This window comes from Mytilus galloprovincialis, chromosome 3 (assembly GCF_965363235.1).
Source record: "Mytilus galloprovincialis chromosome 3, xbMytGall1.hap1.1, whole genome shotgun sequence".
NCBI classification, from domain to species: Eukaryota; Metazoa; Mollusca; class Bivalvia; order Mytilida; family Mytilidae; genus Mytilus; species Mytilus galloprovincialis.
Genome location: NC_134840.1, coordinates 47,449,131 through 47,461,768, shown reverse-complemented (window position 1 = coordinate 47,461,768; position 12,638 = coordinate 47,449,131). Strand labels below are relative to the sequence as shown.

The following is a 12,638-nucleotide window of genomic DNA, read 5'->3' as shown; positions in this document are numbered from 1 at the left end:
TGAGTTTTAGATGTTAAGGAGTATAGATAATATGCGTATACGATTTTACAGGAATTCTAAATATTTAAACTGAAAAAAAACCTTGCATCAGGAGAAGCCACGACAGCTGGATTGACCCAAAGCAGCCAATAGTTTATGCATAAAAGGAACATTACACATTTATAAATTTGTCGTAAGCATCGAAGTGGTGTCAGATAATGATGTTGTAAAAAATATATTGGAGGCTTAAAAAATGTATATACTCACAAGGTTACCTCACAAAAAAAGTTTATTGGTTTCAATGTCCAAATAGCAAAAGGAATTACTGATTATTTTTTTCATTTCAGCAGTCTAATGAATGGTCTGAGCGAGTGTTTTATAACCCAGAATTGTCTTCTCTAAATCGATGACTTTTAAACAGCAGTGTACTACATTTGTACTGTTGCCTTCATTAACCCAAAAACATGCTTTTGAATGATATGAATATGTGATCCAGTGATAAATAACTTTTTTTTTAGATTTGTACCAACCAGTTACACTGTAGTCATACACATCATGGCTTTATGTTCAAGAGATATTGTTGAAACAAATCCAAGCTGTTTGAAAAATTGTACTTCCCTTATAAATAAAAACATCAATTTGAAAAATTAATTCATTTATTGATGAAAGAGTTTGATCATGATTGTATATTAAAATGAACAGAATTAGGATATAATTAACAGTAACATAACAATACAAATATATCATTTGATCAAAATAACAAAATCAAAACCTGATAATTTACCATAAGAGTGAAAAATAAAAATAAACAGCATATCGATGATACTAAAATACAATATAAAAAATCATAGAATATTAAGAAGAGGTTGATTATATGGGATTTCAAATTCAGACTTCCTTTAGCTCAATATTTTTTGAATTGTTTTTTTTTTTTAGTTTTCTTTTTTTATAGCAGATATTCAACAACTTAATTCTACTGTATCCAAAACTTGGTAAGCCATTAACTTGATTTCTCAACAACAAACATTCATTTTCATCCAGTATCTAAGTTTAGTGAATGGAAGCCATGTGTAAATGGAAGCCATGTGTGGTACTTTTGGGTCATCACCAAAAATTCTTAAAGGAGAATATCAAGAACTTGGCATTATGAAATGATTTTTTAAAAGTTAAAACTTGAATTCTTAAATCTGTATTTGCTCTAGCTATATTAAAATGTGAGAGGTTATGCAAAGTGCAATTCCAATAAATTATTTCACCTTGCAAATACCAATCAACATGAAATATCATTTGTTCTTGATCTGTATTTTAAAAAGTTTTTTCTGATTTTGATTGAATAGCAGCTATGGCTATGATATAAAAAAAGATGTTAGCACAAGCATCTTCTTTGTGTGCACTAAGTTGCGCCTTTTACACTTCCAGGTTATCATAACTTAAAATACAGCATTTCTACGAAAACAGTTAGCAATTTTCAGTTATTCTCATGATTCTCATAGGTTTCTCTGTCTAGAATTATAATAAATACATTTATGTTACTTTTGTAAAACAAGAATGATGTGATCTAGTGATCATAGATACCCCTGCTTGCAGAATTGCTTTATATGGAAATACAAAACCAAAATTAAAATTGAACATGACTTTATTTCATAATATTATATCAGTCTTAAATAAAAATCAAAACTGTTCTTTCATTATTATCTTGGAACAAAAAAAATCTATATTTCAAGGAAACTAAAAGAAATATCTCTTGAATTGTATTTTAAGATCCATAGTGATGTGTTCAAAAGATTTGGTCAAGTGTTTTAACTGTTATCAGGAAACCACATAGAAATACCACATTTTTTCAGCTTATTTATGAGGTATTACTCTCTAACAGTAAATATCAAAAAAATTAAAACCAAAGGGCAGATGAATAGACATGGTCAAGAAAATGTGACACTCGCTTACTATAGAATAATAAAAACAGTTATTGAATTGATATTTGCACAGCTGCTCTTTATTCTCCTTTATTTGCATCGTATCATACATCTTTGAAATTATTGATATTATTATACTTATCAACTAAATATGCTCATATAAATCCTAACAATACTAACAAGTTGTTGTATGAATGTACAGTTAACATTTAACATTGAATAGTGTCCAGAATAAAGAGTCAAATAACAAAAATACCAATCTCCAAGGAAAATTCAAATCAAAACGTCCTTAATCAAATGGCAAAATCAAAAGCTCAAACACATCAAACAAATGGAAAACTACTATAATATTCCTGACTTGGTACAGGTATTTTCATATGTAGAAAATGGAAGATTAAAGCTAGGAGTAATTTTTTTTCCCCATCTCACAATTTTTTTCAAGTCGAAGAATTTTAAAATGACACTCTATATGAAAAATATTTGTTTTTGAAAATAAATATAAAATGGATATGGGTTAAACAATACACAATGATATATATAACAAACAGAAAATATGTCAAAAATGCCTTATGTTTGAACAAATATGATAGAGTGTAAAAATGTCAAGCCATGTTTATACACATACATGTACATGATTTAACAAATTTGAAAACCATTGGATGTGTTATTTTATCAATTTTAACCACTTTTTCAATTTTAGATGTGTTTTTGTCTGCTACAGTCTTAATTTAAAAAGATAACTTATATAAATTGTTGCTATTTCAATTTCTTTCCTGAAGTATCAATAGTCTATTTGCAAATTTGGTAATTGATTATGTTTTTAGAGATTTATTTGTAGAAGTTATTCTCCTCCAGAGGTGTACATCATCATTGCAAATAAAGAGCAAAAAGAAAAAGAAAATTTATCTGTGTGAAATGTGTTCAAATCTTACAATTGAATATAATCTATTGATATTTAGCTTACTTAAAAGACCTACATTTACTTTCAACTTAATTTGATTTGAAAGGGAAACAACTCGGTTTGTCCAGTAAAAAATCTGTATTTATTTTAATATTTAGATCATCTGTTTAACTTTTTAATGTATATTGATGGGTTAAGATGTTGTTATGAATATGACCCCACATGTTGTTCGGTTCCTGATATGAATATGCCTCAAACTGACTAGTTCTAAACGTTCTGAGTATTCTATAAAGAAGTTTTTACAAAAGGATTTGTTTAGTCCAACAACATCAATAAAATAAATTGAATTTATATACCTCCCAGGATAATTAAATAAATCTATTGGCTAATAAATGATCATGAGGTGTAACTAACTGGTCAATTTCAAACCTGAATACAGGAAAAAGTACATGAGTTACAGCTGAGAAAGAGTTCAGCAAATACATCAAAATATAATTAAGTTTATAAAAATGTTATATACAGAGGGTCCTTACTGGTTAAATTCCAGAATCAGTAAATCATATAAATGAGCTTACAATTAAAACTATGATATAAAATCAAATATGTAAAAGGTTTGATAGTGCTACTGTTGGGGATAACATAATAAATAACGGCTGCTCAGTTAAACAAGTGTCGATAAACTCAGATTCAATCCTCAAGTCTAAAGGCTAACTCATATAATGCCTATCATCTTTAAAATTCTCCTGGATGTTTAGTTGATAGTACATTCCTCTTGTAGGCCTTTCTGACCATGTGATCTAATAACAGCACAAAGTAAACTACAACTTTTATAAAATTTAAGTCAATAAATACATTAACCTCTTATATTTTTAAAAAGAAACTAAAATCTCTTAGGAAAAAAAACATGCAAGCACTTATAAAAATAGCTTGAGCATGACGTTACATATTTCAATATAAAAAAATTACACAGTCATTAATGTCAATACATATGACTACATGTACATACATTTCATTTGATTCATATTCATTCAGAAAATGTACTGCCACTTAACAAATAAACCATTACAAGTGATGAGCTTTATACATCTAACTTTTGAGCCATTACTACAATAATAGTAAAAATGTATATTCAATGAAAAATGTATACATTATCTTATTAGATCAAACAATAACACTGATGAAACAGTAAAGTACCATCTACAACAATGATTCACCATAACATTAAAAAAAACATTTCTTACAGACTATTCAAAATATATGAATTAAATGTTGATTTCATACAATATAAATTTGTATATGTTAATTTTTTTTTTTCAATAAAAACAACTGTCCTTTCTCCATTATAATGATATTACAGGTACATGTATTATTTATGTACATTTTGAACTTAAATTTAGCATAAAAATTGATTTTTTTGTGGAATATAAAGGAGTAGGCCCAGTAAGACCCCATTTTGGCCCCAAAATATAGCAGTTTCACAAAATTGTTAAAACGTAAACTTATAGCTATTTATTGGAAAGTAGAATACTTCTGTAACATCTTTATGGGCTGTTTTTGACAATACAATGTACATGTATCAGGTACTAGCATCATTAAGTCATGGTAAATTACTGAAATCTTGGAAATTTTAGCATTTTGGTTAATTTTTAGACAGTTTCCATTTAAGATGGAAATTGCCGCTATTAACTGTTTAAAAAGATTCATAAATCTTTCATCAGATGAACTTGAACTTTGAGGCCAAAATCTGCTCTTACCCAACCTACTCCTTTGTTGACCAATCATTGACATGTTTTAAAAACTTATTAAAGGTGATAGGTTGAGAAAAGAAATTTAGAATATTTAAGATTTTTAGTATACAATTAATTATCATGGATGTTGCTTACTTAATAAAAAAATTGTTAAATTTGAAAACACCAACAGTTCATTTTGTATGGTAGTTGTTAAAGGCTTTATTTAGGTATCATGAGATTAGGTCATTTTAACATTACTGCACATGTGATTTGGCTTAAAAAATTATTTGAGATACTAGTATTTGAACTTTTGAGTTCAAGTTGATTCATTAAAAATTTTTAAATGGAACCAGATGCTCCACAGGGGGCAGCTTTATACGACCGCAGGTCAAACCCTGAACAGTTGGGGCAAGTATGGACACAACATTTAAGCTTGATACAGCTCTGAATTTGAATTGTGATTAAATAGTTGACACAACATAGGTTTTTGACACAGAATGAATGTGGTCTAACAACTTAAACTTAAAAACTTAAAAATTTTAAATTGGACATTTACCTATTATGGTCCAATATCCAAAATCTAAATACATGGTTAGATTCAGCATATTATAGATTAGAACCCCAAGAATTCAATTTTTGATTAAATCAAATAATGTTTAATTTCTGACCCTTTTGGACCTTAATGTAGACCAATTTGAACCAGGTGCTCCGCAGGGCGCAGCTTTATACGACTGCAGAGGTCGATCCCTGAACAGTTGGGGCAGGTATGGACAAAACATATAAGCGTGATACAGCTCTGAATTTGGATTGTGATCAAATTTTTGACATTAAATGGGTTTTTTACACAAAACAAATGTCAAGATTTTAGAAATCAATTAAAGATTTCTTCTTCAAACTTATTTAAATCTAAAATTAAATAGTTGACACAGCATAGGTTTCTGACACAGAATGAATGTGGTCTAATGAACTTAAAAATTTTTTTGCCTTTGAGCAATTCACTATGCTGTTGAATATTAATCCTGTCAAAAAAATGTTTGAAGAAATTTTCTTTTTATTTATGAAATCTGAAATGAGAACAAGTATGGACACAACTTTTAAGCTAAAAATATTTTAGATAAGATAAGGAAAAAAAAACTTCATCAGCAACATTTTATATTGGCAAATTTCCAATGAAGTTATTTACATAAAGTTATTGGCAAATAAAAATAGAAAATGACATCATAGTCATGTCTGGCAAATGTCCAACATACATTATCTAAAAACATTTTAGATAAGATAAGGAAAAAAAGCTTCATCAGCAACATTTTATATTGGCAAATTTCCAATGAAGTTATTTACATAAAGTTATTGGCAAATAAAAATAGAAAATGACATCATAGTCATGTCTGGCAAATTTCCAACATATATTATCAACTACTATTCTATACAAAGAAAGATAACTCCAATTGAAAATTAATTGCTATTGCACAATATTGTGCAATTAGATATTTCTTGCTATTGTGCAATACTGTGCAATTGAAAATTTCTTGCTATTGCACAATACTTGATATGGAATCCTGATTTGGACCAACTTGAAAACTGGGCCCATAATCAAAAATCAAAGTACATGTTTAGATAAAGCATATCAAATAAGCCCAATAATTTAATTTTTGTTAAAATCAAACTTAGTTTAATTTTGGACCCTTTGGACCTTAATGTAGACCAATTTGAAAACTGGACCAAAAATTAAGAATCTACATACACAGTTAGATTTGGCATATCAAAGAACCCATTTATTCAATTTTTGATGAAATCAAACAAAGTTTAATTTTGGACCCCCATTTGGACCAACTTGAAAACTAGGCCAATAATTAAAAATCTAAGTACATTTTTAAATTCAGCATATCAAAGAACCCCAAGGATTCAATTTTTGTTAAAATCAAACTAAGTTTTATTTTGGACCCTTTGGACCTTAATGTAGACCAATTTGAAGACGGGACCAAAAATTAAGAATCTACATACATAGTTAGATTTGGCATATCAAAGAACCCCAATTATTCAATTTTTGATGAAATCACACAAAGTTCAATTTTGGACCCTTTGGGCCCCTTATCCCTAAACTGTTGGGACCAAAACTCCCAAAATCAAACCCAACCTTCCTTTTAAGGTCATAAACCTTGTGTTTAAATTTCATAGATTTCTATTTACTTATACTAAAGTTATGGTGCAAAAACCAAAAATAATGCTTATTTGGGCCCCTTTTTGGCCCCTAATTTATAAACTGTTGTGTCCTCAACTCCAAAAATCAATCCCAACCTTCCTTTTGTGGTCATAAACCTTGTGTTTAAATTTCATTGATTTCTATTTACTTATACTAAAGTTATTGTGCGAAAACCAAGAATAATGCTTATTTGGGCCCTTTTTTGGCCCTTAATTCCTAAACTGTTGGAACCAAAACTCCCAAAATCAATCCCAACCGTCCTTTTGTGGTCATAAACCTTGTGTCAAAATTTCATAGTTTTCTATTCTCTTAAACTAAAGTTATAGTGCGAAAACCAAGAAAATGCTTACTTGGGCCCTTTTTGGCCCCTAATTCCTAAAATGTTGGGACCAAAACTCCCAAAATCAATCCCAACCTTCCTTTTGTGGTCATAAACCTTGTGTTAAAATTTCATTGATTTCTATTCACTTTTACTAAAGTTAGAGTGCGAAAACTAAAAGTATTCGGACGACGACGACGCAGGACGACGACGCCAACGTGATAGCAATATACATTGTACGACCAAAAAATTAAAATTTTTGCGGTCGTATAAAAAGGGACAATACTGTGCAATTGAATATTTCTTGCTATTTTGCAAAACTGTGCAATTGAAAATTTCTTGCTATTGTGCAATATTGTGCACTAAGATATTTCTTGCTATTGCACAATACTGTGCAATTGAAGATTTCTTGCTATTGCACAATACTGTGCAATGGAAAATTTCTTGCTATTGTACAATACTGTGCAATTGAAGATTTCTTGCTATTGCTGAATACTGTGCAATTGAAAATTTCTTGCTACTGCACAATACTTAATATAATAATTTTGGACCCTGATTTGGACCAACTTGAAAACTGGGCCCATAATCAAAAATCTAAGTACATGTTTAGATTCAGCATATCAAAGAACCCCAAGAATTCAATTTTTGTTAAAATCAAGCTAAGTTTAATATTGGACCCTTTGGACCTTAATGTAGACCAATTTGAAACAGGACCAAAAATTAAGAATCTGAATACATGATTAGATTTGGCATATCAAAGAACCCCAATAATTAATTTTTTGAAAGTTTAATTTTGGCCCCTTTTTGCCCCTAATTCATTCGGATCAAAACTCCCAAAATCAATCCAAACCTTCCTTTTGTGGTCATAAACCTTGTGTTAAAATTTCATAGATTTCTATTAACTGATACTAAAGTTATTGTGCAAAAACCAAGAAAAATGCTTATTTGGGCCCTTTTTTTTCAATTTTTGCAGTCCTATAAAATTATCAGTATAAATCATATAAATTGTCTAAATAAAAGGGAGATAACAATTTAAAAAATGAGACAAAATGTAAAAACTACATTTAGATCTATATAAAATGTTGTACATATGAATAAAAAGGAGATATGGGTGTCAATCAGATAGCAACCCAACAACACAAATGATCAAAATACAACTTGTAATACAAAAGGCTGGAGTATACGAGTAATTTTCAGGCCATTATAATGTAGACATCATAACTTAAATGCTTTGCTCTTTTTAAAAAATATCTCAAAGGATGAAAGCAGCTTTATAGTCTATAATTTAACAGCAAAATTTCACAAAGGTGTTAAACTAAATACTATTTAACAATCTTTTAAATTATGTCAATTGTTCAACATAGACTAAAGATGTTTTGGATCTATGGATATTAAGGATATAAAAGTTTTTTCAAACAAATGTATAGGAAAAAATGTTTTTTTTTAAATGAGTTTTTTTTTTCATGATTTGAATCAACAATGCAAAAGTATAATCAGCATAATACACAGATATTCTAAACAGTAGTCTACATTTAATTGGCAATAGCGCTTAAAACTAAAGTGTAAGCAGAGAATACCCTCATTAAGTACTCCTTAAATTCATATAATGATTACACCATTTACAGATAAACTATCAAACTCACTTAAAAGAGATGCTTAGCAACAAGCAGATCAAAATTCTTAAAAAAATTATGCCAACCTTTTTTCACAAAAATTAACAATTTATTCAACTGTTTTAAAATCACTGTGACTTCTATTTATACTTTTGATAAAAAAAATAAAGTTAGCAATATGCAACCAGTTATCATAATAAGTAAGTCTGTCGAGTCTGATATAAAACTGTTGATATAAAAAAAACCTTTAATTTTTTTTTTAAATATTAAATGACATTTGTACTATCACAAGAAAATTTAGCCATCCCAACCTTTGGAATATACAAATTATAGATGTATACCTACATGACCTATAAATCATTTAAATATAAAAAAAATTGTAAAAAATCACCAGATCCTCCATCAAGGTGGAAAAATTTATACTTAAAACAAAGAAAACTAAAAATTCTTATGATGGTACAATAGGATTAATGGACTTCTGTTTTACTGCCCTCTACTGGTGATGAAAGTGATTCCTCTGACACCTCAAATACGGAATCCTCTGCCACTGATCTTCTTTTACCATATCGTTTTGGTTCAGTATCAATTTCATGACTGGGACTTGTTTTTTCTATACTTCCGATAGAGAATCTAACACGACTTCCTCTCCTGGAATGATAACCTTCAGTCCTTCCAGGACGAAGTTCTTCAGGACTGTCACTCCTCGTACGAGCTTTCATGTATTCATGATACTGACCTCTTGATCTTGATCTTCTTCGTTGAGGTAGAGGAAAAGGGTCTATAGGATCGTCAGATATTGATTCAAGTTCTCTTGACTCACTTGTTGAAGTGGTAGCTGTACTAGTTGTGTGAGGATATGTGCTAGTTGAGGATAATTCAGAAATAGTATATTGAGTTTTATCTTGGTGTTCCTCTGGCGCTGCAACACAGACTTCACAAGTTGGCAAATTGAATTGTCCGAAATTACCCATTGGACCACATATACATAACAAGGACAGGAAAAAAATTGTTGAATAAGTCCAGCTTACAGATATGACAAGCATCAGAAAAATGCCAAATTTCTTGTAGACTAAAACTGTGGCTGGCATCATTAATGCACCAGCTAGGAATGTGGTAATTGCTGCCATAGTGATGACACTTCCCATACTATGAACACAACTCACAATTTTGTTCTCACGGTCAATATCTGGAGATAGACGATAAACTACAGCATAATGAAGAGTATAATCTACTGACATGCCAAGTGCTACAGTAAGGATCACAGCTTCTAATATATTCAGTTCCCAGTTCAGAAGCACCAATGTTCCAATGGTGACAAACATAATACATGCAACACTAATCAATGCAAAAATACTGATGAAAACATTTAATGTAGTTATAAAAATCACAGCAGCGACAACACAAAGAGAAATCCCCATGGTAACGGGTGTTTCTTCTGAAAGACTATTTTGGAGATCAAACACAGCTAGGTTGCTAACGAACCAGCCATTTTTTATTTCGGGTGGTGCTGATTGAAGTTCCTGAGTAAACCAGCTGTTAACTTTAGTATAAAAATCTTTGGTCTTTGAGTAAGAAAATGAAAACTGTACATTGCTCATGTATTCCACAATAAGAAGACTGATACTATTGTCTGTGTATCTTATGCCTGGAGTCATCTGACTGTACTGAACACCTGGAGTATTCATGAGCATTGGAATGTATTTATATAAACAATATGACATTTCTTCTGATTTGGGATATGTATTATTACAACATGGAAAATCATCTACAAACAGACAAGGCTTTTGTAAATAATCACGAAATTTATCAAAAAAACAATTTGTGAGCTGATATCCTGGTGTCTGCTGATAAAAATCAGTATTCTTCAGTTTATTACAAAATTGCAACAACCATGTTTGAGCACTTGGAGTAATTGCATTGAATGTTTTGTCGAATTTCAAACTTCCACGACTAGCTGGATCTAAATAGTCTCCTTTGTCTGTTGCAAAAGCACCCCATACAAATGTCAAAGGCAACAAGGTAAATTCCTCAATATCTTTAGATTTTTCAAACCGGAAATTGTTTCTTATTTGGAATTCATATTTTTCAATTAAATGATTGGATGAAAAAACTTGAAATTTATCTGATGATGGTAGTTTGAGCTTAGGATGGAAGAATATCACAACCACTCCTCCAATGCCTAAAGCACCTAATACAAATATCCATATATATCTAAACTTCACTATGATAAAAGGCAGCAACTTTTCAAAAAATATCCTTGACCAATCCGATATAGAATGATACACTTTGTACGGTATTTTGCATAAAAAGTATCTAACTTTTTGATTGGATGAAAATTCTGGATTGTACCAGCTCTCACAATTGCACCATTTATCATTGATAATAAGAGTGGCAGGAATTAATGTAATCATGATTAAAAAATTACATAATATAGTTGTCCCCGCAAAGATGCTAAAACATTTAATGGCGGTGATTGAGCTAGCACCATTTGAAAACAAAGCAGCTGAAGTGGTTAAACTGGTAACAAACATCGATAAGGTGGCATGATGGAGCGTATCATGCACTATTTTCTCCATAGTTCCATTGTTTCTCTCAGATTTAGATAAATGCCATACTTTACAATATACAAAAACATCATCAGCACCAATAGCTATAACCATTACAGCAGTAACAAGATTCATGTATGGAAAAAATTTGATTTCAAAAATAATCTGGTTGAGAAAATACGACATAACTAAGGAAGATCCAATAACAACAAATGTCATAAATGTAACAAAGATGGAGGCTGTGTAGATCCATACGAGTATAAAAATTACGCAGATAGCACCAATTATCCAAATTGTATCTTTTAAAAGGTATTCACTAAACAGTGTGTACTTAATACCAAAATCTATCCCTGCTATTTTGATATTTTGATTGCTTGATCCTACCCATGATTCAATGTGGTTGTATAACTCCACTGTACCAATACTGTAAGAAATTGGTAAAAAGGTTATCGCATAGCGTAAAAATGGTTGAGTGTGTGGTTTGGCACTTTCTGGTATAAAATTCATGTCGGTAATATGATGTAAAATATTAAAGACACCATTAAAACGTATACACCTTCTTGGAATGCCTTTACAACGGGAATAAACTCTTCCATTTGGCTTGGTAGCTTCACAGTCATGTTCCAATGTGTAATTAAAATAGTATGGTGAGCATTTATCAAGAGTCTTATATACTTTATTTACATCCTCTTGTGTAATCTGTGAGCAATTGGATTTCTGTGATAGCCGAGATATATAGTTTCCTAGTGACCAACTTGGACAACATTCATTACTGGTTTTAGTCAAGCATAATTCATTAAACGAGGAATGGGTTCGAATAATTTGTTCCTCTATGTAACACATCTGTCGTATATTTTCAGCAGTGAAGAGATTAGAGCTGTCCTCTGCAGTAAAGGCAATATGTGCAAAATGGCTATATTTCTGACCTGCAAGAAAAAGAGGAATAAAATATTAAAGATATTGAACTCTGACCAAAACAAATTCATCAATAGATTGTTTTGTTGTTTGTTTTGGTGATTGCCACCATTCAGATACATTGAAGGTAAGTAAGAACTCTCTATTTATCAGCATACTTGTTTTCACACTATTGTTAGCTGTTCTTGCCAAATTGATACCAGATTTATGTTATCAAGACTATGTTTACATGGAAATACAAATTAAACACTTTTTTAGGTCATCATTACAATGAGGCAACAGTAAAACTGTAAAAGTTTTAATGGAAATCAGATGTTCAGTAGTTGTCGTTTATTGATGTGGTTCATAAGTGTTTCTCGTTTCTCTTTTTTTTAATATAGATTAGACTGTTAGTTTTCCTTTTTGAATGGTTTTACACAAGTCATTTTTGGGGCCCTTTATAGCTTACTGTTCGGTGTGAGCCAAGGCTCTGTGTTGAAGACCTTACTTTGACCTATAATGGTTTTTCTTTTACAAATTGTG

At 30.5% G+C, this 12,638-nt stretch overlaps 1 protein-coding gene across 8 annotated transcripts in view; it reads right to left on the bottom strand.

Annotated features, from left to right (window-relative positions):
- Window positions 1-617: 617 nt before the first annotated feature.
- The window catches only part of LOC143068152 (protein dispatched homolog 1-like), a 93,585-nt gene continuing 81,564 nt past the window's right edge, over window positions 618-12,638 (bottom strand). For all 8 annotated transcript variants that reach the window (XM_076241962.1, XM_076241965.1, XM_076241960.1 and 5 more), the window contains one exon: window positions 618-12,127. In XM_076241962.1, coding sequence (XP_076098077.1) covers window positions 9,123-12,127 — 3,005 coding nt within the window. In that variant the 3' untranslated portion in view covers window positions 618-9,122. The remainder of the gene's footprint in view (window positions 12,128-12,638) is intronic.